Below are 26,220 nucleotides of genomic sequence, written 5' to 3'. Positions count from 1 at the left end.
GATGTAAGCCTACTGATTGTGAATTTGCTTTTAGTTATTATTCTCTGACCTCTTGAACTGACCACAGTTCAGAAGCTGCTGTTGGAGGGTTTGCTGAGGGCTGGAGGAGGGAGGGCACAAGTCCCCTCTCCCTGCACTGCTACCAGGAGCATCCTGAGTCTTGGGGTGACTGTGCTTGGTCAAATCTCCAAGGAGAGTGTGGATATGAATAGTTAAGGTGGATGGTACTAAATGATGCGCTGATTTTTATGCAATGCATGGATAACATTGTTATGTTCCCTGCCCCCCGGGATGACTGTGTTGAAAGATTTGCTGTGTTTGTTTGTTGTAGGTGTGGGCAAGAGCAGTTTGCTGTTGCGTTTTGCAGATAATACCTTCTCAGGTGAGTGGTTTGTTTCCTTCAGTAAGTGAAATGCTCTAGGTTTGCTGCTGGTTGTAAGGAATCTGTGCTTGCCCACTGATAGCTGTGCTGGGAATACATCATCTTTTAACTTTGCACCTCTTGGTATAAGCCTGTACAGGCCGTCCTGCCTGATCTTCACTTGCAGCTGGAAGTCCCTGAGTATTGAAATACTGAGGTGGTTCCAGAAACAGCTTGGGTGGTTTAGGTTGTGCTATACTCTGCAGACTTCCTATTAGCCATTTGGGATTTAGATTGATTGAGTATTGTGGTAAACCACTTACATTTGTGATATAACCAGTTTATTGGGAGGAAACTCCTAGAACGGAGTATTCAAAATAAGGATTGTATTCAAAATAAGTGTTTCCACAAGTATTTAAAGCAAAGTATTGTCTCAAAATTTTCACAAGTGAAATGCTTTCATAGTTACTGTCTGTTTCTTGAGTTATCTGGGTGCATACTCTTGATCAATGGGATAGAAAAATAATAATTTTATTTTGTAACACCGAGCTTTTAAATTTTAAAGGTGGCATGGGAGAAGTGGTTTTATGGCTAGGAAGAAAAGCTGTTAGGTACAGACAAAAATATGTAGTACAGCATGATATAAAGCATTTTAAACAGTAAGCAGATTGGGGAACCTTGTTCTCCTGTCCAGTCTGAGAGCTGCTGCCAAGTAGTGTTCAAGAAGTGTGCTTTGGGACATCCAAAATAAACAAGCCTTAGGTTCTCACTTACCCACGCTTTCCCTCCAGGCAGCTACATTACCACCATTGGAGTGGATTTTAAAATCCGGACAGTTGAGATCAATGGAGAGAAGGTGAAACTCCAGATCTGGGACACAGCTGGCCAAGAACGCTTCCGGACTATTACATCAACGTGAGTAACATCAGCCTTTGTGCTGTGCAGCTCTGGGTCTGGATCTCATAGTCCAGACTTGGGGTTTAGCTATTGAAGTGTTGCAGTTGATTAACTAATGATAGCTGTGTGGTGTGTGCAGTGAAACTTCTCTCAGCTCTGTCAGAACTGACTGTGGTGGTGATATTCTGGCAAGGTTTGGAACTGGGATTTCAGAGTTCCTCACCCTTCTGTGCATTTCTGTGGTGGCTTTGTCTTATTCCTCTGCTGGTATTCCCTTATTCCTCTGCTGGTATTCCCTTATTCCTCTGCTGGTAGAACTGGAGTTATCAGACTGCATGTAGTAGACAGCTTGTCTCGGTGCCTGTCCAAGTTTGTCCTTTGATTGAATGCGCAGCAGAAGCACAGAGTGCAAACTCTCTGTCAGTGTCATGTAACTAATGAACGGCTTGAAGATTGAAAAGTAGGATTTCTCCTGGTTTTCCTTTAGGACAAATGCTTTAGCAGCTATCTTTATGTGGAGTTCTGCTGAAGCAGACGCCCACATGATATTAACCTTTTCCTTGGTTGGAATTCAGATTCGAACTCATTGTCCTTTTGAACAGCATGTGCAGAGCTTTTCCTGTTCCTGAAGAAACCACACCTAGAGCTGCGGTGGTGGGAACTAAGAATAAAATGTGTTTGTAAACTGATTGCAGTAAAAGTGGACTGCTCACGGGGGGAAGAGGGAAAAGTGCACTTGGAAATGGAACTTTTGTTCCTTGGGTTTTAACCAAAATAATTCTTGAAAGATCCATGTGTTTCACTTGGTCTTTCATGACTCACTTCTCCTTTGGCTCTTATTTGAGAGGAGGATAATTTTCAGCTGATGAATTGATTAATTTGCTCAGACCTGAAAATAATGAGATTGGTTACATCTGTGTTATGTCTAGAAATGGCAAAGTTGACCGTGATATGTGCGCCGCCCCTTTCCTTTCCTCTGCACTCCTATACGGATATTACTGGGTTACTTTCATTGTTTCTTAAGTGTTTAGCTTGAAAAAAACTCAGTTGCCTCTTGTAGGGTTCCTGTGTGTGACATCACTTCTTGTTGGAGCGCTGCAGGCAGTTTTGGGAAGGAAGTGGTGAGGGGGAGGCAGCCGTGCAGTGCTGCAGCCCTGTCAGCTGTGACAGGCGAGTCAGAGAGCCCCGATTACTGCTGAGTCAGCAAATGGCCTTCCTGTTTGCAGATTCCCCGGGCTCAGGAACGAGCATTAGCTCCTGGGGCCGATGCCAGCTAGCGTAGAAAGCCATGGTGTGTCCAGCCCTGAGCAGGGGTACCAGCAAAGGAGGATTCCTTCTGTTAATGGGAATAGCTCTGGATCTGACCTTGCACAGTGTTTTATGTAAATTCTTTTCTTCATTAACATTTCAAATAGATAATGAATGGTTTGAGGCATTTGTGCCATGACCTCTTGGAACTCTGCTGCTACTTCCTTTTGCATTGCTTTTTACCCAAGTGAGGCATACTTTACTTTGGGGGGATCTAACCTTTTGGGGTTTCTGCCTTAGCGCTCTGGTAGTTACTGAATGGTAACTCCATGGTCAGGGAAAAAGATCTGCATTTTTTGCAATTCTCTGCAAAGAAGTTCATGTGCCAAGTGCATTTGAAGGGTTGAAGAAAACACTTTGGGAATGCTGATTATAGTGGGATGAGGGCTCCTCTTGCTAGGTTGGTTGGCTGTGCCTGTCTAGCATTCCTAATCATATCACCTATAAAACCAGGCAATTACAAAAGTTAAATTTTAGAAATGGTTCTGGCTGGCTTGTTTTGTTTTGTTTTGTTTTGTTTTAATTAATTGGCAAAGTAGTACTGTAACTGATTTATTAATCCTAAACTAACTGACAAATCAAGTAACCTTGCTTGTTTTTACAAAAGGACTTGGCTATCAAATCATGGGTGGAGTGTGAGTGCCCTGTCAACAGGATCTAGTAGTCTGCCTAGTCTTTGACTAGATTGAGGGTTAGACTGAAGTTAAGAATATAAAAGGTGTTCCTTCAGTATTACAGTAGGTCAGGGAGTCCCTTTACAGTGAAAGGCAGGGTTCAGATTGATGTTGAGCCAAGCCTGGCAAGCAAGCCTGAAATTAGAGCCCATCTGGTAATTACAGTAATAGGTTGGTAGTGCTGCTGTGTGGACTTAGAACTGCAAAATGGTAGAGGTGGTAGGAAGTTAATAGTGGAAAATTGGGAAACATTAGAAGGTTGTAGTAGTTTGATTTCACGTGACTATAGCTACAGTCAAAAGCTGAAAAGCAGAATAAAATTGTTAAGGAACAGAAATCAAGTTGGTCTGGAGTATTCTACAGAAGCTCAAGAAAATTTCAGACTCGGAAGTATAAAGGCAGCTGGTTTTATTGTCTGTTAAATGTGGAAATACTGGGATAGCTGGTGCCTTCTGGGAGGAGAGGCTGATCTGTGTGAATTTGGTTGCCATGGAATGTCATCCAAATTAAATTTGATTTAAATTCACCAGGGATTTAGCATGCCAGGATGCAGCTGTATTAGCAGGAATACTTAAAATGCATGAACAGCCAGTCCCTGTACTTGATTTCCTCTTGTAGACAGGACTACTTTGTCCTGATTCAGGACTGTGGGTTTAGGATTCAAGCTTTACATAATGGCTGTCAGATGCCAGCTCAGGATGAATAGTGATAGCAGAGGGACCTTCTGCCATGGTTTCCTGTGGAATGGCATGTTTGAGAGAGGGATAAGATCTTGGAGATGATACAATTGCTGTGTCTTGTAAAGCAGATATGACTAAAAGGCTAGTAGTTAAAAGACTGGTCTGACTGCCAATAGATGTGCTTCCAAGAGCTTGAAAGAAAGATGAGTATGAAACCAGATTATTAGAAGTCTCTGGAAATGGTTAGAATTCTAGATGAATGAAAAAAGGAAGGAAATGTGTGCTACAAAGTAATGAAATATGAACAAAGAAGCTGGATTAAAAAACAGTGCCCTGTCTTTCACATTTGGCAGTTAAATGTTTTCCTGAAAAAAACAACATATGGGTCCTACTGGACCAACATAGTGTCTCTTTTAAATCTGACTCAGCTACTGCTGTGCTCCATGAAGCTGGTTGTTATATCTCCAGTTGTTAATATTGGGAAACAGTTGCTAGAGGGAATCTGAGAGCTTTCTCACTGCTTTCTTGCAGTAGTAAGTGCCCCAATGAGGGCAAATATTCCCTTGTGTTTCCCAAGACTGTATTCAGGGATGTGAGGAGAGGATGCAGGTGGCTGTAGGATGTGTTGAGTTTGGGTAATCCCCAGCTAATTCTAGTGGTAGAACAAGCAGTAAGATGTTTATTTCAATTAAATGTTGGCTTTCTTAAGCCTTTTCCACACCTAAGCTAAATGTAAAGCCTCTAGGTCTTGGGACTTCCAACTACACGGAAGATTGTTGGCTACCACCAAGCATCCAAAGGTGTACGCAGGTGAGGTTTGGTTGTCTTTCACCTCAGCAGGATACTTTCATGGATACTCTTAACATGAATAACTGGTGTAGAACATTTTTTTCTGTATTTTCTGAAGGTATTTCCACCAGCAGATGCTGGCTTTGGGGGTTTGCAGAGTACATGGCAGAGCACTCCCACCACGCAGAGGACAGCCAGCATCAGTCTGTGACTGAGAAGCTCAGATTGAGGACTTCAGGTCTCTTCTGCTTTCATTTCTGTGGTCTCCATTTCCCCAAAAATGTGGATGGGAAGGAGATAAGAGATTCTTTCCCTTGTGTCAAAGTCTCAGCTACCTCTTGGTTGCCAAAAGCACAAAATTTACACCTACTCCTCCCTGAATGCCAAAAACCCCATCTGTTCTCTACTCGCCAAAGCCCACAACCTGTTATAAAAGCAATTCTGCACTGCATCATTCTGGAAGATGAGGTATGGGATAGGATAAATTAGATTTTGTTTTCTAGTACTGTCCTGCATTTGGGGTTGGAGAAGCTTCTCTGTACTTGTTAAGCCTTAAATGTTATCTAGGATGCAGAGCATCTAACAACTGATGGAAAATAGCATGACCAGCTTTTTGAGAAAAAATGTGTGCTATGGGACTTAAGAGTTTGAGAACAACAGGTAGTCATGGTCTTATCTCTCAGGTTTATCTCTCTTGGTAATGACAGCCAATAGAGAAAATGATATTTTAGTGCAGATGAGGGGTTGGCAACCTTTCTAGAACGATGTGCCAGACAATTTTCTGTTCCAAAAATAGCAGCAGTGTATGCTGGTAGGCACTCAGCAGGAGTCAGGGGTTGCTATCTTGCACAAAGGAAGCTATTTCTGATGAGGTGGTTGGCAATATCAGTGGCAGGAGCTCCAAACCCCTGCAGGGTTCCCATTGCTGTGGTGGTCTCTGCTGCAGGGTCCAGCCCACAGCCCCCATCCCAGGAGCAACACGCAGCGGGGCTGACGAGGTGTCAGGAGTGGGATTGGTGCATTCAGGCTGCCCCTTCTCCACTCCCTGACATCATGTGCTTGGCTCAGGAGAAAATGTAGGTGCGTGGGCAAGGTAGGAGCAGCAGGATGCTCTGCTGGGCCCCTGCTTGGGCTGACAGGGATGCCAGGCTGGGCTCGGTGTGCACAGCAGAGAGAAGCAGCTCTGCGTAGGTGCAGCTGAGCCACCGCGCTTCTCCAAGGGCTGTCTTGGCAAATGCAGTGCTCAGTGCTGGGGAGGAAGTGGTAGGTCAGCCTGGGGGCTGCTGAATTAAAAGATTATTAGGTGATGATATGGGAGAGCTTGAAGATAATTGGTTTATTGTTCAGCTGTGGAGAAATGCAGTGTGTTGGTAGGATTGGGGATCTTCCCTTTCTGATGATGTCACATAAAACAGGATTCATCAAAAGCAGTGTGCAGGGCATGCCAGTATCAGGAGAGGACGGGTTATTTTTGCAACATGTAGATTCAGGCCATGAAGAACTTTTCCCTCTAAAGGATCCAAGTTATGAATAAAGTTGTGTTGTAATCAAGCAAAGCACAAATGCAGTGCTGTAGCAAGTCTTGAAGTTGTTGAAAGAACTGACTGTGAATGGACTAGAACATTTGAAAGCGCAGGATTTCTTATGGGCTGGGAATAAGTAATTCTTACCTGAGTTAGTTCTTGCAAAGGGAAGCAAATGCACAGCAGAAATCACTGGTAAAACATGGCATGGGAGGAGTATTTGAGTGTCTTCTGCAAGTGCCCAGTTGGAGCAGACTGTTCTACTGCTGCAGAGCATCCTGGAGAGCACTGGTACCCAGGGCCTGTCACTGCAGGGGATCAGGAGAGGAAGGTGTGTGACTCTGGGGGGCTCTGTGCCTCTGCAAGTCTGTCTGATGGTGCATAAAGGCAGGTGGCTTCTGTTGGAGAAGGGTGATGAGGCTGGAGTTGGGAAGAGACAGTGACTTGCTGAAGCACTTCAGTAGCAAAGTGAGCTGAAGCTTTGAGATCTTCTCAAAGGTGTGTTTGGGTTAGATTCAAAGCTTTGAAGTTCAAAGGTGTGTTTGCTGAGTTGGAAAAATCAAAGAGGAGCAGAATGGTCTCAGTGGACATCTCTGAAGTGCAGTGGATGTACTGCAAGAAGTGCTTGTGATAAGACAGCAAGGTCTAGGAATGCTGTCACAGTTTAAGGGAAAATCCTCAATTTTGTGTGCCGGTTTATTGAATTTGTTTTATTAAAAATTTTAATATTGATCAGAAGAAAGAGAAGAGGATGAAAGAAAAAGAATAAAGCTACACATAATACAAAAAAATGGATCCTGATGAAGACCTCACTGTTAACTGTTTCCTGTTTCAATTACTTTTTATTTTTTGGGTTACAGCTGCCTAATTTGCCATAGGGAATGTACTTGGTAGCCTTGTGATTGTGGCTGAAAACTGAGAAGGTAGAGCTTGCTGGTTTTCTATTTAGCATTTTCGTGGTGCACATACTGTCTGTCTTTGGTAGCTTCGTGCAGGTGATAATATTGGAACCTGAATTCAGATATGTTTCTTGCATATTAGACTTGTGCATCACCTTCTAAAGGTGCCAGTTGCCCAAGACTAATGGGAATAAACTGAAATAAAGCTTATTTTTAATGGCTAAAGGTAGCAGAGTGTATTGAATGCACATATGGAGTCGATCTGTTGAGTAGGAAGGTGTGATCAGAACACAGTCGCTCAACAAGACAGAAATTTTTGAGAGCTCAAGAGAACTGTGACTGAAGGTTGAATATATTTGGAGATCTGCTGAAATTTTAGTCCGTAAGTGATCGTTCACAGATAACAGAATTACTGCAAAAACTTGATGTGGCTTATACAGCCCCAAGGATCACATCACAGTTCTGAGGATGTGCTGGGGGTACCATTGCCTTTGGTCCTGTAGCTGGAAGACAGCATTCATCTTTGAAGATCTTGACAACCTGAACAAGGAAGATTTTAGAGGACTTTAGACTTGGAAATGTATTTGTGTAGAGTGAATGAGCGGGGAGCCCTGTAGCTTTGGAGGAATAGCCTGGATCAAGCTGTTATAAAAGAGCTACATGAGTCTCAATGGAGAGAAAATGGGGGCACTTGATTACCATAGCTTGAGGATTTGTTGTGAATCCTGTAGAAGCTCAGTGGAAGAGAAGGTGATGCCCTGAGTTAACATTTGCTGTCCTTTGTACCCCACAGGTATTACAGAGGAACACACGGGGTCATTGTTGTCTACGACGTAACGAGCGCAGAATCTTTTGTGAATGTAAAACGGTGGTTGCATGAAATTAATCAAAACTGTGATGATGTCTGCAGGATACTAGGTAGGTAATTAGGGAGTTACAGCATCTTATTTAGAGGGCTGGCCTGCTGGAATACCAAACTGACTTTTATTCTCTTTCCTTTTTTAGTGGGCAATAAGAATGATGACCCAGACCGAAAAGTGGTAGAAACAGAAGATGCCTATAAATTTGCTGGGCAGATGGAGATCCAGTTGTTTGAGACCAGCGCCAAAGAAAATATTAATGTGGAAGAGGTAATATAATATTCAGAAGAGTAGAGATAAAATGATTTAGGGATCATGGTGTGGGAAGAAATAAAAATTCCATTCTTCTCATTGAGAAAGAAAAAGTTGTACGAGTTGCAAGTAGTGGGTAAAATGTCAAAAAGAGACATTCAGTTGTTTTTGGAAGAGTTGGGGAAGCAAAGTGAAGGAGCCCACACTGCATTTTCAGTAGTTTCACAGTGCTCATGTATTAGGCAGGAAAGACTTGAGAAGCTTGGAGGAGGTAAGACTGCCCAGGCTTCACTCCTGGTCTCAGTTGCCAAACTGCCCTGGTTTTATTTATTGGTTTGGAAAAAGGGATAGAGAGGTACTGTTTAGCTTGGGAGTGGGTTGGGAAAAGGTATTGGATTTCCACTTGGGCCATAGTGGGTTGGGGAAGGTCTCTGAAGCATTTTGTAACATACAGAAAAGGGGAATGGCTTCCAAGGAGCAGCACCCCACAGGAGCCAGCCCGAGTTCTGGGGTGATCTGAGTGTGCTTGTTTCTCTTGCAGATGTTTAATTGCATTACAGAGCTTGTCCTGCGAGCAAAGAAAGAAAACTTAGCAAAGCAGCAACAGCAGCAACAGAACGATGTGGTGAAGCTAACGAAGAACAGTAAAAGGAAGAAGCGGTGCTGCTAATGCCCCTTCCCTGCTGCAGAGACTCTGCTCTCAGACAGATCAGCCCCTCCAGCTAGACTCGGGCAATTCCACTGGGGCAGGCTTTGGGAGGACTTTCTCAGTTTTGTGCCGTTATTTAAAGATTATTTTTTCTCCATGTTTTCTATCAAGAGGCGCTGGCACCTTCCCACTGCAGTGCCAAGAAGGTATTGGATGGAATCTTGCCCCCCTCTCCTCCCCTGCTCATTCCAGTGCGCCTTGTAGACAAGAAGGACGTTGCCTACCAAGTGGACTAATTAACCCAAGAGTTTGTATATAATGTATATTGCTTTAACCAGCCTCGCCTCTCTGTTGTCGCTTTGGCTTCTGCCTTCTTAATGTCAACCAATCATGGACTGCAGAGTTCATCTTTTTAAAGAAAAAGTTTAAAAGTTCTTAATTTGAGTTGGCCCCAGGCTGGCAGCGACTGCTTTCCTGGGGCCTCCAGCTGCATTTCTGTTGGGCTCCAGGCTGGCATCTGGTGCTCTCCTGGAGTTCCTGGCTTTTCCTGGGGCTCAGGCTGTGTTTTTCTAGGTACCAGGATTGCAGGTGTTGCTGCTGGAGCCTGGGGTTTCGTTTCACCAGCGCCTGGGCTGGCAGCTGGAGCTGCTGCTGGGGCCTGGAATTTCAGCTTGCCATCATCCAGATTTGTGGCTGGATCCTTGGGTTTCACCTCCTTGTGCTGCAGCCCAGCTGTACCTGTGCTCTCCTGTAGTTTGTATCAAGATACTGGAAAACAAACTGACCTGCAGAAGTGGGATTTGTTTGGATAAAACCTTTTTTTTTTTAAAGCAAAGTTTAACAACTTTGACCTCTGCTTCTGGTTCTGCCAGTGTTCTAAGTGAGGGTCCATTTCTTTTGAGAAGAACAAAAATCATGTGATTCTGCCAAAAACCCCAAACTTCTCCTTGTTGCCCTGTCCACAAATAGGCAATCTGAACTTGAATGTGAATTTTGGTGGCAAAGCTTTTGTTTTTGAGAAAGAAAAGGCATGAAAAAAATCGAGCTCTTCTTATTGATGTCTGAATATGAAAGCTGCAGGATCATTCCCAGGATTCTTCAGTTAGGAATGAGGACTGCTGTTTAATGCAAAGAAATGGAAAGCTTGCTTGCTTGGGTTATGTGGTGGTGGAGGATCACACTTGGAAACAAACTGGGCTTGCTGTGCTCAGCAGCATTTTCCTGGCCCTCGTCAGCCTTTCTGGGAAAACAAGGGCTCACTTCCTCAGCCTGAATAGATGTAGTTAAAGGTGGAGAGTGTAAGTGTGTGTGTAACTAAAATATCAAATGTCTGGGCTGGAAGGACATGCTCAGCACCTGAATTATTGCCTAAATAATATTAAAAAATAATTTTACCTTAAAAGGCATGGAGGGTATGACTTCCTTTAAGGCCTTGAAGGGGAACATACTCAATGTGCCAGTAAGTGGCCCTGTGGAATTGCTGGCCTTAGTTTGGTAGGATGTAATTCACCCATGTCCATGAGCTTGGAGTCAGCCCACTTCTCTCCCTTCCTCACCCTTTCTCCAGGAGAGGCTAAATTTTAGTCACTTATTTTGCCTGCATTTTTTTAGATTTTTCAGGTTGTGGTAAGAGCCCTGATCATACAATCACATCACAGTCAATCACTTTAAAGACTTTTTCCGAAGTGCAAACGATGAATGTGCAACACGTGGGGTTTTTAATGGGTTCAGGTGCTGGGATATGGATCCAGCTGCCTTCACCCACCTCTTTTCTTCACATATCCTGCATTGGTAACCCAAGAACTGGAGTGAGCTGGGATGGTGCTGCTGGGGTGAGCTCTGATCATTGTTGAGAGGCTGTGCAAAGTGGTGGCTTTGGTCACACCAGTCCCTCCTGCCTGCTCTCCGGTGTGGAATGTGGTGTGTGCTGGGAGGAGCTGGGCCAGTCCCTGGAGCTGTGCTGTGGGGGTTCCCCCTGCAGAGTGAGGGGCCCAGCTGTGTTACTTTGGGAATCTTGTTGGTAGCTGTGTGCAGATCTAGGAGGGAGTAACTTCATATAGGCAGAAGTAAAGAACATGTCTGAATTTACTGGAAATGATACAATAAAATGAGGAAATGGTGCACCCAAGCCTGGAGTGTTCTCTTATATGGAAAAATTGGTCCTCTTTGAGTCCACGTTTTTGTGGCTGTGGTTGGAATTCTGTCAATCCAGGTCCAGCTTCCTGGCTTAAAGTGGGAATTTATTTTTTTTTTTTTTTTTCCCCAGAGCTGGCTGTAGAGGAGCAGTTACCTCTGCTCTTGCCATCACTGTTCAATTGGAAGGGGTGGGGACTGTGTCTCTAGTGGTGCTGATGTGAAGTTTCCTAAATGTTGAGCAATGGAATGTCTAACTGGTTTGCTAGGATTATTTCTGTAATGAAAGTTTCTAATTATGCTTTTTAAATAATTTTAAAAAACTAAAAATAAAGGTTACAAGCTGCCAAATCTTTTTTGAAGCTCTCTTTCCTCTGCTGTCCAGCACCTGGAGGGGGTGGCAAGCCAGGAGTGAGCTCTGCTGCTGAGTGTAAAGGGTTATTTCCTGAGAGGGGATATTAAAAAAACCATAATTAATGCTTTCAAATGTTTAGTTGCTATTTTAGTTTGAATGAAAGAGGAAGGTGGAACGGGTAACTTATTTCTGTGTGAAGTGAGATGCCTGTGATTGTGCTGTAATCTTTTGTCTTTCTGCTCAACAGAAAGTATTGAGTGAGCTTTGAAAGATCCTTCTCTCAAGGTGAGTAAAAATCACCTGGAGTCTCTCCTCACTTTTCTGGGAAATTTCTGTGTTTAATGAATCTGTGCAGGAACTGCAGCTGTGGCTGTGCCCTCAGCATCCCCTTGCCCTGCCCAGGCTGCTCCTGCTCTGGGAAGGTGCCTTGGCTGTGTCTGTGCCCTTGAGGAGGAGCAGCTGCAGGGGACTCCTGGGGACCTGTGGATGGCCTGCTGCCAGCAGTGGGTCTGTCACTGTCTGTGTTTGCTGTCTAAACTCCTTCCAGTTTGAGTCTGCCTCCATTCCAGGGCCAGTAAAGGACACCAATGGCTGGGAGGTGGGATGATTTACCCACCTTCAGGTGTTCCTGAACGCCAAGTGATGCAAATGTTTCAGGTGTTTTTGCCCTGGCCCCTTCTCCCCTAAGCACACACAGGGGCTGTACCTGGCTGAATTTCATGGGATGATGCAGCACCAAAGATGCTGTTGGGTGTTAAATGACAGTTCAAAAACTGAGCTTGTTTTGCAGCTGGGCACAGTAAAGTGGTGAGAGCTGAGACAGTATCGTATAAATGATGTTTTATTCTGAAGAGAACTATTTACAAAAGAAGTAGAGCATTGTTTTTACTAAAAATATGCCTTTATAGATTTTTATAATATGTATCTTATAAAAACCATACATTTATTTACATGACTGCTACATACAAAAATTACAGCACTGTGGTATATGTACATATCTATAGGTACATTCTTTCTGCTTGTCCCTGCTGTGTGCTTTTTCCCTCTCAATCCAAGGGAATCATTGCTGCAGCACCCAGACACTTCCTTTCTTGGCTTTTTGGTTCAAACAATCTTGCTTTTTATAGCCGAGTGGGGAGTAGAGAGTTTGCCTGATGGAGAGGCATATCTGGAATCTACCATTCTAAGTAGGACAAGTGCATGTGGCCCTGCCTGCAGCCTCACTTCCTGCTCTCTCTGCAATGACTCTGTTGTCAGTAACTTTTTGATTTACTGTTCATCTCCATGGCAAGTTGCTGATCTAAGTTTGTATGAAGATAAAGTGCTAGTGACTTGCCTTTCATTACATTTGTTCCTTGTTTACAGTTGCTTCCATTGCAGAGTTTAGGAAGGGGAGACTGATCCCTTTTCCCTCAGGCTGGCATAATAAACATTTGCCCAAACAGTTACCTGTGGGAAAGTCCTTTGTAACCTTAATCTCAGCAGGCATCTCTTCTCTGTGCAATATTTGAGCAGTGACTGTGCAGCACTACTGTTTTATTTACCATTATCTCAAAAGCAAGGCTGAGGGTTGTGTTTAGAGCTGCTGATCCCACTCATTAAATCTCCTTTGGGATCCTGAGTACCTGCTGGATTAATGTGCTTCCTCCATCTCATCTCCTGGAGCTGATGTGTCCTTTTCACCGTGGATGTGTCCTGGAAGAGTCAAGTGCCACAAGTGAAGTGTCTTCCAAGCAGCACTGCAAGGCTGATTCCAGGCTGTGACAGGATGGAGGGGAGTGAGTTAATGACAGCACAGAGTGAAGCAGTCGGGACCTTGTTAAAACACAACGTGACAAATACGGGTGAGGTTTTTCAAGACAGAAGACAAAACCTAGCTGCTGTGTTAAGGCAGTTTCTGTTCCTGTGGAGTAGCAGCTCAGCACGAGGAGGTCTCCTTTGGTGTGTTGTCCAGTTCATTACACCCAGTTCTCTTGTATCTCTGGGTTTAGTAGTGCAACTAAGTCTTTAGGGTGAAGGGGCTTGTTTGAAGAAACCATACCCAACTGGCACCTTAGAACATGCAGACTTTCCTCTGGCAATCTCTTCTGCCACTCTTGTAAAAGAAATAAAATTGCAATGGGATTAAGGATTCTCATTAAATGAAGAGATGTGCTGTGCCTACCCCTGCAACCACTTGAGTCACTTTCCTCAGCAAACATAGCAGAAGGCACCTTTCTTCATCTCATTACTGCATCTTCATGGGGTAACTTAAGGCCCTTGCCTTAGGATTGCATCCATCCATCCAACCATCCATCCATTCATCCTCACTGGGGTAAAGCTGGGCATGTGGCTTGAAGAGAGCTGGTGGGGTCTGGGAAATGACAACTGACAGCAGAAGAAAGGTCCCTGAGGACCGAGATGTTCACGTGGCTCTCCTGTGATAGAGCGTTGTTCTCAGTGTTCACTGGTGTCACTGTGTCACGGGTGTCACAGGTGTCACTGTGTCACTGGCATCCACGCCTCATTTTGCAGGGATCCAAGGCTGGGGTAATGCATGTGGGTGTGACTGAGTCCTGGCAGCAGGAGATGCTGAGCACGTGCCTCGTGTCCCTGCCCTGTCCAGAGCTGAGGCAGGATGGGAGGATGAGGACTGAGAGCACGTGGCACTGCACTGCAGCCCTTCCCCTCGCTTGCCCAAGTGGCTACAAGCAGATACTCAACAGCTGAGCATTGCCTAGAAAGGAGAGGCGAAGGTTCAGTTTCCTTCCCTGCCTGTGAGGCTCCTGATGCCTTTCCCCGAAGCATCAAGCCGTATTGGTGGGGCTTTGCCAGAGCATTTCCTGAAGCAAGCTCTGCAATCCAGGGTTCATTGCTTTCATGTAGATGGGTTTCACCACTCAGCTCTTCACTACCATGGCCAATCTCAGAGCACTCTGCTCCTTGCAGCCCAGAGCTGCCTGAGTGCAAGATGGTTTCATACCAATGTGGTGGTTTCATGTAACAAGGAAATACAGGAATGCTCAAATCTTCATAGGCAGAAAGGGTATTTGTACTGAGGTATTATGGATGTTCTATCCCACAGGGAAGCTGAATAACACTAAAACCCAAGCCACCAGCCTCTCACCTGCTGCTTAGAAGGTGATTGGTACCTGTTCTAGCAGAAAACTTGTTCCTGTGAGTAGAGATAGCAGCTCCCTGTGGGATGGTGTGTTAGCACCGAAGTTGCTGAGCAGGGCAGGGCTGAAGGTGCAGCCAGCTCTGTCTGCTGTGGGACAGCGTAGGTGGTGGCCTTTTGAAAGCAGCAGGAAACAAACTGGGGCCTGCCCGTGGGTATTATGAGCTGGGAGAATGTGTGAAAATTGCATGACAGCAGCAGGACATCTCTGAACTGAGCCTGGTGCTCCTCACTGGCTTATGATGGCAGACGGATAAAAGAGCTGTAAAGTGCCCATCCAGTGCAGAGGGCAGGTCCCTAGTTGAGTATTGCAGGGTTTCCAGCACTGCTGTGTGCTGGAATACACCAAAAAAGCCACGTTCCTTCTTGTTGATCAAGTCATGCAAAGCAGGCTCTGGTCATCTTTGATCCAAAGGACCTTTGGCTACCTGCTCACTAAAGGGCTGAGTAGCAACTGACCCGCAGGCAGGGACAAAACTCCTTTCTGTCAGGCCATAGCCAGCGTTACTGCATAGGGCAGAGTAACCTGCAGGCTTTCCAGAGCTTTGTAGACACCCTGACAGCCTCTGGCTTCAGTGAAGGCAGATGCCAATGTGCTTTCTGAGGATGGAGTCTGCCAACCCACTGTCAAAGACTGACTGACATCATTGGGAGTAGGCTTCCAGTGAATTGTTAGGCTTTTGGGGGCCTATCCAGTTAAAATGACAGTTTTCGTACTCTGTTTGGGAGATGTGTATGGCTTTGGGGAAAGGTGTGTGACTTGCTGAAGCTCCCAAACTACTTTTGGCCATTGGAGGAACAGCAGGTGCCCAGGACTGAACATGCACAACTTTTATCCAGTCTGTAATCTGTTGTAGATGGTCAGTCTCCTGGGGAGAAATCTGTGTAGCTACAGCCTGCAACTCTTACCTCTAACAGGAGGGAGCTGGAGAGGACAGTGACACCACCTATCTGTCCCCTGCCCTGAGCTGTGAGGAGCCTGGATCCCAGCGGGGGTGAACGGCCACGCAGAGCTCCAGGGGAGATGGTGCCCAGGCAGGAACTGCACTGAGGGCTCAGCTTCCACCACAGAGAAAGCTACATTTGTCAAAACATGGTATTGCTGGGGCCAGAGTGACTCCAGTCGCAGTGGGATGGATGAAGGATGTCACAGCTGCCAGGATGATACAAATGGCTCCCTTCTGTCCTCTTGCATTCAGCTCTCTTCTTCCCCTTCTGCTCGCTGTGACAGAAGTTCTCAATCCCCTGCACTGCTCTGTCTTGGGGCTGCTTATTTCCTTCTCCAGCATAAGAATGCTTTTAAGACAATCAGAGAATTCTTCACAGCAGAAACTGGACTGTGTCAAAGCGCCTAAAATATACCCTGAAGTTTATCACTTCACATATAGAATAAGAAAAGTTTCTTTCTACTAGAATCACATTGTCAATTTGCAAATCTCCAATTCATGTAAACATTTGGTTCCGACCAGGTGCGGTGTAAATAGTGCAGAGTCTCAAGGGTTAACTCCTTTGCCCCCTTCTTTTTTACTCAGTGAATCAGACTTGGGTCCATCAGCAAGCTGGGCAGCTGCCCCATTCCCCATCTTGAAGAAGGAATTGTTGGAGAGTTTTCTCTTTTTCAAATTAATTTTTCTTGAAAAAGGAGAAGAGCCGGTTTCCTTCGGCCCCGCCGGGCTCGTCCCCCTGCTGCTCCGGCCTGGGGGAGGGCCTGGCGCTCCGCCTGGTGCCACTGGAGAAGGAATAAGCAAGCTGGCTCCATTCCTTCGGGTGTTTGTCCATCAGCTGCTGGTCAATGACCCTGTGCATGTCATCCTGCAGCAGAGGGACAGGACAGGGCTGTTAGTGGCAGCTGCTGCCCAAGGGGAGCTGGGGTGGGGTGGCTGAAATGGGAATGGAACGTGCAGTGATGAGATGGAGCAGGGATGAGGGAGCAGGGACAGGTCTGCGTCCCCACCCCACAGCAGGCTCAGCTGTGCCCGCTGCCATGAGGCTTCTCAGGGAGTGAGGAAGATCAATCACACAGTTCTGAGGGGTAGATTGCTCAGGTGGTCTGGCACAGGAGCTCTGTGCCTGCTTGGGACTCTGTGCCCCCCCTAAGCTGCGTTTCTCTGCTGCCTGCAGCTTGCAGATATCTCCTTTGGGGAGAAATAAAGAAGAAGAACAAATGCAGCTGAAAGCAGAGGCCAGAAGGATGGAGCAGATCTGTGCTGAGCAGATCTGTGTGCACAGCAAGGGGACAGGCAGGGGTGGCAGAGCTGCTGCATGGCCACTGTCACTGGGGCTTCCTTGGGGAAGGTGGCGAGGGGCTGGGGCAGGTGTGGGCCCACCAGATCCCTTCGTGGCTTTGCACCAGACTCACCAAACAGAACTGAGCTCATCCCTTAGACCCCTTCCTTCCCCTAGAGCCACCATAGCAGCGGGAGCTCTGACTGACAGCTCAACATGAACTGTGGCTTTTCAGGTGTACCAGGAATGCTCTGATCTTGTCCGTGTTTGCAGCACAGTGAAGTTCCTTTATACAAAATAATTACCCAGTTCTGTTGCCACTAATGATGTGCTAACATGTTCCTTGAAAACCTGGCTATAAATTTTACAGATTTTAAACTTTCAGACCCATTGCTTCTCCTGTAATTGCATATTTAAGCTACAGCTTAGTGAAAATGTGTGTACACAAACTAGCCCCACAGGAGGAATCAACTACTCCCCAGCAGTTTGGTCCCTGACTAGGGCTGAGGACACTGTCAGGATACTCTGGATGGGCTGGAGTGGTGGAAGTGCTGTTCATTCAGCACCTGGTGAGGGGCAGCCAGTCAGGGCAGCCCCAGGACTGAAGGGAAGGTGCTGCCATTGCCCAGCAGGTGCCCCAGCTGCTCTGGACTGGAATCAAATCAGCCAGCTGGGACTGGAAACTTAATAATGGCTGATTTCTTGTTGCAGCATTTTCTGCAGGGAAAAGGATTAATAGCCATGACCTGGACTTGAATTTAGTATGGGGGCTTCCCCTGTGGGAGCAGGAGGGTGCAGAGCTACACAGACTGGGGAAGTTTTGGGTCTTTTTAGAGCAGGGCTGGAGAGAGGAAAGGCAGAGGGAGAGTTGAAGAGGTTGAGGTGAGCATCAGTACGAAATATCAGTGAGACAGGTTTCCAGAGCTGAAGCTGCCATGTGAAAATGTACAGCACTTGGATTTTGAAGGCACCTCTTCTGCTAAATGAAGTAGGTACCCAGGCTCCTGCATGGCAGATCTGTGTCCTTGATTGACCATACAACAAGGGATGAGAAGGATTTATATGCATATTTATATATATATATATATACACACACAAAAATATCATATATATATATATAAAAATACAGTATGCACTATTGAGAGTGCACTGCATTGGGCCCCTGTCTGTCAGATGTGTGAGTCAGAGAGAAAAGCATTTGGATGGGGAGGATTTTTTGCTTGAATCTTATTTTGCAGCCTGTATGATTATGTCCTTAGAGAACACTGTCATCTTGTTGACAGCCCTTGGTGAAATGCGGACTAGAAGTGTGCAAAAGCAAAATGTTACCAGATTAAAGCATCCAATTATGCCCAGCTAAAGCAGAGACTTTTATCCTATTTTATCAGAAACTTTTCTCCAAACTCCTTTGCAAAACAGTCCCCAAAATACATAAATCACCCCACTTGTTTTGTGGCTGAGCTGCTGTTGAGGGGACAGGAGGTGGCTGGAAACTTTTTTGCTGCTGTGTAGCAACACCTCAGGTCAGTATGCTGGAGACAACTTACTGCCATGAAGTGGCCTGAGCCTCAGCTCAGAGAGCTGATGGGAGCAGGTCTGGGGTTGCTGTGTTACTGCAACAGGACCTGTTCTTAACCCCTAAACTGGGTTTATTCCAGCACTAAGTAGGCCTAACTTTAGAGCACCCATCCAGACTGAACTTGGATCCAGACAGTTCCTGTGCAGAGCAGAGTGTCACTCACTGGACAATGAGGCTGAGAAGTGAAATCCCAGTCTATCTTTCAAGAGCCTTTCCAGGTACTAAATATGTGTAAAGAGAGGGTTAATAAAATATGCACTTCAGCCTGGCTTTGCCCATGGACCCTGGTAAAGCCTCACCATGGGGTGCAGGATGCTGCCCCTGGCTGCTGCTGGGATGGGGGGGTGGGCAGAATATTGGTGGGTGATGGAGACCCCCATTGGCCCCTCTTGCCAGATGATGGTGAGGGCAGAGAAGGATGTGGGTGATGGTGGCAGCAGATGGAGAGGGGATGGTGGGTGTGGGGAGCTCACCTCAAAGGCAGGAGGGGTGTACGACTAAAGCTGTTGGTACAGGAACTGAGAAAGGCCACTAGATCAGAAACCAAAGGAGCCAGATAGTAAAAAGCCCTGAGGAAGCAAACTGTAAGCAGGAAAAAGAAAAGAAAGAAGAAAAGAAAAGAAAAGGGAAAAAAAAAAAAGAGAGAGAGGGAGAGAAACGAAAACACAGTGGAGTTGAAACAGGAGCGAGGTTGTACGGGAAAGGTTTCTACTGGTCAGGCTGGTTTTAGTAGAGCTGGGGGCTTGCATGGTCTGCAACAAATCACTATAAATGACACAGACCTTTTCTCTTGAGTCTGCTCTATCTTCTGTTGAAGTAGCCCTCCCCTGGTGCTGGTTTTGGGAGGAGGCATCTTTGTCTGTTCACAAGGGTTTTCCCCACTGACCCCAAGCAGAGCATGTCCAGGGCAGTGGTGGAACTGCCATGACTTTTTTTCACCTTGGTGAAGAACTGGAATTTTAGCTTCTCCTTCTTGATGGATCTTCAGAGTTTATGTAAACAGTGCAGCAACAATCAGCACAACCTCGTTCTCCCACCTTTCTGCTCCATCATGGAAATGCACAGACAGGCTGTGCCCACGTGTACCAGGGTGTGCCTGCCTGGGGACACCTCCTGCACAGACCCCTCCCCACCCCAGGGCAGAGCAACACGCACATTTCCCATGTAAGGCACAGTCTGCTTCTCCATTTTAAATGAGTTTAGAGCTGTAGAATTAACTGCTCACTGCCAAAAGAGTCAGAGCAGAGAGGGGCAGCTCCCCCGGCACCCCACAAGCATCACTGGCTCCTGCAGAGCCAAAACCCCCAAACACCCAATCCATGGGTGCTGAGGCAGAGAACAGGACACACCCACAGGGAGGGGGGACAGTGGGGTCACGTCTCACCTGCCAGGCCTCCAGCTGCTGCGAGAGGTTCACCTTCTGCTGGATGGCATCCAGGAGTTGGCTGTTGAGGGACATCATGTCAATCTTGCACTTGGTCAGCTCCACCTCCACGGCATTCTTCCTGCAGGGACAGAAGTCCAGGCATGGCACCTCCTTCTTTCTAAACAAACAGGCATATCTAAACAAATCTACAATTTATGTCTTTCACTGGCAAGTCCCCACATCCTAAGAAGTCCATCTCTATTGTATTCTGAACAATCTATTAAACTGAGTGATGAACTTTTGACATCTTTACCTTAAAACCAGCAGATTTTTGATATGCACACTGTGAAGAATACTGAAAAAAAATCAGATACACTGTTGTGTAAGGTAATAGTGTTCCTGGATAATGTGCAAGATCTGCCAATAAAATGGAGATCTAGAACAAGGTAGAATCTATATTCAAATGTTTTCTCTTTTTCTTCTGTTTACATGCATAGAAAAAAAATGATATGTGCTAAAAATGAAATGACTCGTGTCTGATTGCTCGATCAATAAATTGCAATATAAAACAAACATAAAAATCTCTTAAAGAGCACAATTCTGCTTTCACTTGGGACTTGACTGAAGGAAGGATCAAAGGAAGAAATGAAAGAAGAGATCTTATTACAGCATATACTTTTCAGGAATGACAAACTTTCAAAATGATTTGAATTAAATCCTTAAGGAAAGCTCCCAATTTCAGTGGAGCTATCCCAGCCCCTGGGAACAACTCTGCATTTCTTCCCAGACATTTGGGGGCCATTGAGCATGTCATACCATGGAGAAGGTTACCCAAAGAGCCCCAAATGCTCAGTGGCTGAGATGCTCCAGCTGCTCCTTGCCTGTGGAAAGGAATTGTCCTTTAGGATGGAGCAATTTCCTAAGCTGCCCAAGCTGGGAAATGCTGCTCATCCTGCTGGGAGCACAGAGGTGAGCACAAAGCTTAAGTTTTCAATTAACTTCTGTGTGATAGGAAAGTGTAACATGACTTGCTGGGAACCATCTTTCCTTGCAAACATTTTCGAGAGAAATAATTGCATCTTATTAACTGTAGCTCATTCCTTGTCTTGTAATAGCTCCCTTGTGCTCCCCTGCAGAAGAGCAATTCGGGAATTTGTGTTTATATTCCAGGTACCAGAATATAAACACAAATATTCCAAGGTTGCTTAACACTTCCAGGTGTTATATTCCAGGTACTGGTTGCTTAACACTTCCTCTGAAAGGATCCTATTTTCCTATTGCTTCCCATGCTGCCAAACTTGAGCTTCAAGCAAAAATTTTCCACACCAGATGTCTGCCTCGGGCAGTGATTTTATTTCTGTTCACAGTTACGGATTTTTGGGGGGGATGGGTTGAACAAAAGCAACTTAACCCTTGGGCTGTGAGGTGGGAAGAAAATCACGAGCGTCCCCAGGCAGCAACCAGCCCACTCGGTCTGGGAGGGATGTTTTCACTTCAGTGACAAGATGCTCTTGTCTGCTTTCCCTTGCTGCCACTCTCTGCCCCTTCATCCCCCTCACTCGTGCCCTATTCCCACAGCTCCTGCACTGCAGGACAGCCAGCCCCAAATACTGCTACTTGGTCCAGCAGGGTCCCAGTGAAGTGGAGAAGCTGTGCCCTCGCACTGCGGGCTGTGCTCTGAGCACCTGAAGAGCCTTTTGTTCGCTTCCCCGCTGCTGGGTGGATGTTTCCAGGATTGATGGCAGCAGCAGTGTTGCCATAGCCACGGCAGAGCCAGCAACCCACAGGCACCGGAACGTCACACCCGCCCTGCACACAGCTGGGATGCTCCTGCTCCTTGCCAACAGATGGAGGTGTTCCAGAGCACAGCCGTGGCAGTTTGGTGGCCAGCTAGCCCAGCAGGGCCAGCACAGGCGATCCAGCCACTTATAAAAAGGGATGGCGCAGGCTGATTTAGCTCCTTCACCCTCTGAGGTGCAACCTTCTCCTGCTCCTCCTCTTGTCCAGGGCTTTTCCCCTAAGAAGCTGGACTGGTGGTGTCCTGGCCCACCTGCTTGTTGAAGGGATTATCAGATGAATCCTTTCTAGCAGAGCACAGAGGGGTAAAGGTGTCTGTCCCTCTCCGCAGAGCATTTTGGCAAGCCCAAGGACAGAGCTGAGGAAGGAGGATTTGGGGTATGGGGGACCAGAACTGCACAGATCTGTAAGGAAGATGGGCAAAATAAAGAGCCAAACCAGTGGGAGAATCCCAAAAGGAAGACCAGAAAATTACAGGACTGGAGATGCAAAAAAACCCCTTGGAACAGGAAAGGAGAGGGAGTGACCAGAGGAATAGCTTAGGGAAGAAGCCCAGGCAGGCTGTAATGGGGATGGTCAGGAAAGCAGGGCTGTTTCTCTGGAATAGGAAAGGAAAAAAATGTGACAAATAGGGCAGACCTAGTGTTTGCATTTGGCTCCCTGAAGTCCTCTCCTCCTCACTGTGACTCACAGCAGCACCAGGGATGGCACAAACGTGGCTCACAGAATGCTCCTAAATGCCCCCAGTCCAGCCAGGGCAGCTCTGCCTTTATCTCCTGCCCTGCTCCCAGGCTCCTGGCAGCATTTCCCAACATCAGCACTTTGTCACAGCTGCTGTGGAGAGCAGGAGAAAGCCACTCCAGAGGCATCTCCTGCCATGGCACCCCTCAAGTGCCGCCCCGCCTGGCTCTGGCCGCTGGTGGCACTCACTTGGCGATGGCCTCGTCGCGGTCCCTGATGGCCTGCAGGAGCCGTTCGCTCGCCTCCTTGTCCTCGGCAGTGCCGCGCAGCCGGTCCCGCTCCTCCTTCAGCGTCGTCATCTCCACACTCAGCAGCGTCACCTGCGGGCACAGGGAGGCTGTGAAACCCAGGGCTGCTCGGGAAAATGTACCACAAGTGTGTGTGTGGGGGGAAAGCCACACGGGCCAACCTGCAGATTGAGAGATCCCCTGCTCGCAGAAAAAGCTGTGTCTGCTGAGTGGGGCTGTTAGTGCTGGTGCCACCCTCCCTGAAAGGTGCTGAGTGGCTCTGGGATGCTCACCTGAGCAAGATGTGCCACCAGGATGGCCTCAGTAACATGCAGAAATAGCATGAAAACTGTGCAGGGCAGGACCCACCTGTGACTTTTCTGACACTATGGCATCAGTGCTGAAATGTTGTCCCTCTCCAAGCAGTTTGTACACATCCTTTGAGTCTGCCTGTTATAATTCTGATCTAATTTACCAGCAAATAATATTTTTTGAAGGGACCATTACATCTTCTGCAGTAGTAGGAAGCTGTAGACAAAGGATGTGAAAATTCTCTTTCATGCCATGGAAGGTGTTACTGGCACATCTTACAATTTTAATTAGACTTTAAAATATGTCTGGAGTCTTTAATAGTCTGAGAAATGATCTATGGTTTTGGTCCTGTGCAGAGTGAGTTAATAGGGTGTGAAATCATGCAAGGATTTCATCAGCACAGCTTCACAATATTTCATACACATTTCTTTGTCTAGGGCACACACATGCTCTGTTACACTACACCACCACCTGGAAACCCTTCCAGCGTTTGACCCACCTCCTGCCTCTAAATGCAGCTCAGTAGTGCTTGAATCTTCAAAGAAATCTTTAAATAGAGGGCAGACAGTCAAAGAGGGCTGATCACATCCAGGGTGTGGGAGGATCTGCTGTTAGTGAGGCATGGCTGGGCCGGGGGGAGGAGGGTGTGACTGCACCCTGTGTGTGCAGAGACTCCCCATGGGACTGGGGGGCTGTGCTGGGGCTGCCAGGGAACCAGGGAGCTGTGCCAGGGCTGCCAGGGATTGGGGAGCTGTGCCCTCCCTCAGCCCTACATGGGGAGCACCTCGGAGCAATGATGTGACACAGAGCAGTGGTGATGGGGTGATGTAAAAGGTGCTGAGCACTTCTACAGAAATCCCAGGGGACAGAGGATACAGAGGCCCAAAACATGGTGTTTGGGGATAGGTTTGGGATTTTAATTGGTTCTGTCTGGGCTTCAGGTAAGAATGGGAGGAAACAAACAGGTAGAAGTTGTGAAATAGCTTCTCAGTGTAGACAGAGAAGGGGATGGCTCCTGTCTCCACCCGCTCACTGTGCTCTTGGGCAGGAGCAATGAATGTGTGTGAGATGCCACAAGATCCTAAAAGCCATTTAGAAGCAGCTCTCCTTTGATTGTATCAATACCAGTGCCAGAACAGAGGGATGAGGAGGCAGCAGAGCACTGCTTCCCCCGGGTGGACCAGATTTCCACATGCATCAATTTTCTGTAGCACTGAACAGAAGACGATGTTGCCTCTTAAATAGGTGGTGAGAGTAATTATTAACCTGCAGCAAGTGTGAGGCTGGATAACAGGCAAAAGCTGTGGGAGACATGTACTGGCTGTGGGAGGCTGGAGTTCCTCTCTGAGAGTAATGGCTGCTGCATTTGTAGCTATGCCCCATCTTTCTCCACACCACACAGAGGTGTGAGAAGAAAACAGAACTGCAGTTCTCCATTTGCCTCCTAAATATTCAGAGCTTTGGCAGCTGGGGACCCCTAAAAGCAGACCCAGGGTTCCAGACTTGCAATCCAGGGCTGGTCTTCTGGTCCCTCCTGCCTAGAGAGTTTGGGGAGATCAGTCGAGCCTAAAATCTGTGAATAAATGTCTAAAGGTCTCTGTCAGCACTGCCAGGTTGCAGAGGTTGAGCCCTTGTCTCCTCCATCTCAGGTGGGTTTGATGGCAAGGGAAGCTGTGTGTGGTGCACAGGACTGCAGCTGCACAGCCAGGGCAGTGTCTCACTGGGGACAGAAGGCTGAACCTTCAGAAGTGTCTCTTGTGGTGGCCACACTGCTGAGAGGAGCAGTCCTAGGGGAAGGGCTGCTCCCCTCCCACATTCTGCCCTGATCAGCTGCTGTGGAAGCAGGACATTTCCCACCCTTGCACAAACACAGCCACCACTGCCAGGATATTTAATGATGCTCTCACTCTTTTCCCTTTGGTCCCATGGTGGGAGCTCCCACAGCCCTATACAAGGCTGTCACACCCCAGGTTGTGCTGACTTTCTGAAGAGTTTTCCTATTTATTCTCCAAAGGGTGATACAGCACTGGGAAGACTAGTGAAGGACATTAATCCCATTCCATGCTCCAGTGCAGTTGCTGCTGCTTCTGCTGCAGCCTCCAGATCCCCTCCAGCATCTGGAGTCTTGTCCCACAGAGCCAAGGACTGCCAAGCACCTCTTTGGATGCCTGTGTCCATTTCCTGCTCTTGGCACAGGGCTCAGACACAGATGATGCTGGGTGGGGGTGCAATGGGATTCTGTGCTCGGGTATGGAGTTGGTGTTGGGGTGGGCCATTCCTTGCTGTTGAGGTTGCCTCAGCTGGTCCCTGGGGTGCTGCCTGGTGCCAGCCTGGCCACAATTAGGATTCTCTGGGAGTGCTTTTCTCAGGGTTTGTGGTGCTGCTGTGGAAGAGGTCAAGCCCCACTCCATGCACAGCAGAGCAGCACCTTTATATCCATGGAATGGTGCACATACCCCTCACAAGGGCTCAGTGCAGCAATTCAGGTCAGCCTGGATACCTTTGGGTTTTAGTACCCCATATCAAGAAGCCTTGTACTTTGAGGTCTTCTGCTGAGAAGAATTTCAGTAACAGAGACTGGCTAAAAAGTGGACTGCGAGAAAGGCCTATAGGAAGTCTGGCTGCTTGAGATGATGCTTCAGATGGGCCCCAGACAATTTGTCAGAAATTTTCATTCCTAAATGCTTAAATCATCTGCATTTGGTTTAACAAATCTCCCTCATCCAACCATTTTGGCCTAAATCCTCCTGGGTTATTGATCATGCTGGTCTCTTTAATGGAAGGCATGTCTTGGAGGATGAACACTGCTGTTACAAGACCACATGTAAAGTGTGGGAGGTGCTAACCTGGCTGTGCAGTCGCTGCAGCTCCTCCAAACTCTGCCTCAGTTTCCCCCGTTCTCCCTCCATTAATTCCCTCAGGGCTCGTGAATCCTCACTGGTTCTCCTGATCTGTTCCTCTAAGGTGTCGTCGTCGCTTCGCCGAGAGCTCTGAGAGCGGGAGAGAAATCTCTTGCTCAGATTTCACTTTAAAAAAGGCAACTGTATTAATTTGGTACCAGTTTGGGATGAGAGTGCTAAACACTGAAAAAGAAAATGTGAATGTGACTTTGGCAGAGTTTTTTGTTTCCACATACCTCCACAACCAAGGGTAGTGCTTCCACACATGATGCAAAGAGCACGCAGAGCTTGGCATAAACCAAATTTACAGAGACCTACTGCCCATTTGGTAGCCCACGTGGCTACAGTCTCTGTTTGTGGACCTTTTACAGGACTGTCCACATTTTATTTAACAAATACAACTTCATCTCTATACTCAGCCTATGGGCACTTAAATGAGGAGGGTGAGTACTCCCTCACAGCCCCCTGCAGGGGTTACACTGTTTTCCTCACCACAACACCACAAATAAACCCTAATGGCAATGCAACCAGCTTG

At 46.9% G+C, this 26,220-nt stretch overlaps 2 protein-coding genes across 4 annotated transcripts in view; one reads left to right on the top strand and one right to left on the bottom strand.

The window, feature by feature from the left end:
* RAB35 (RAB35, member RAS oncogene family) overlaps positions 1 to 11,376 on the top strand; it is an 11,497-nt gene extending 121 nt beyond the window's left edge. The window contains exons 2-6 of the mRNA XM_031057485.1: positions 332 to 382; positions 1,153 to 1,276; positions 7,925 to 8,049; positions 8,137 to 8,261; positions 8,785 to 11,376. Of these exons, the coding sequence (XP_030913345.1) occupies positions 332 to 382; positions 1,153 to 1,276; positions 7,925 to 8,049; positions 8,137 to 8,261; positions 8,785 to 8,913 (554 nt within the window). The 3' untranslated portion in view covers positions 8,914 to 11,376. The remainder of the gene's footprint in view (positions 1 to 331; positions 383 to 1,152; positions 1,277 to 7,924; positions 8,050 to 8,136; positions 8,262 to 8,784) is intronic.
* An 834-nt stretch (positions 11,377 to 12,210) lies between these two features.
* The window catches only part of BICDL1 (BICD family like cargo adaptor 1), a 66,881-nt gene continuing 52,871 nt past the window's right edge, over positions 12,211 to 26,220 (bottom strand). For 2 of the 3 annotated variants that reach the window (XM_031057450.1, XM_031057452.1), the window contains 4 exons: positions 25,632 to 25,775; positions 22,436 to 22,566; positions 19,727 to 19,847; positions 12,211 to 16,349 (listed from right to left, as the gene is read on the bottom strand). In XM_031057450.1, coding sequence (XP_030913310.1) covers positions 16,161 to 16,349; positions 19,727 to 19,847; positions 22,436 to 22,566; positions 25,632 to 25,775 — 585 coding nt within the window. In that variant the 3' untranslated portion in view covers positions 12,211 to 16,160. The remainder of the gene's footprint in view (positions 16,350 to 19,726; positions 19,848 to 22,435; positions 22,567 to 25,631; positions 25,776 to 26,220) is intronic. The other variant, XM_031057451.1, reaches the window with a different exon arrangement.

The sequence above is a fragment of the Geospiza fortis genome, unplaced genomic scaffold, assembly GCF_000277835.1.
Source record: "Geospiza fortis unplaced genomic scaffold, GeoFor_1.0 scaffold408, whole genome shotgun sequence".
NCBI lineage: Eukaryota > Metazoa > Chordata > Aves > Passeriformes > Thraupidae > Geospiza > Geospiza fortis.
Note: the sequence above shows the minus strand (reverse complement) of the source record. Positions and strands in the feature narration are given on the sequence as shown.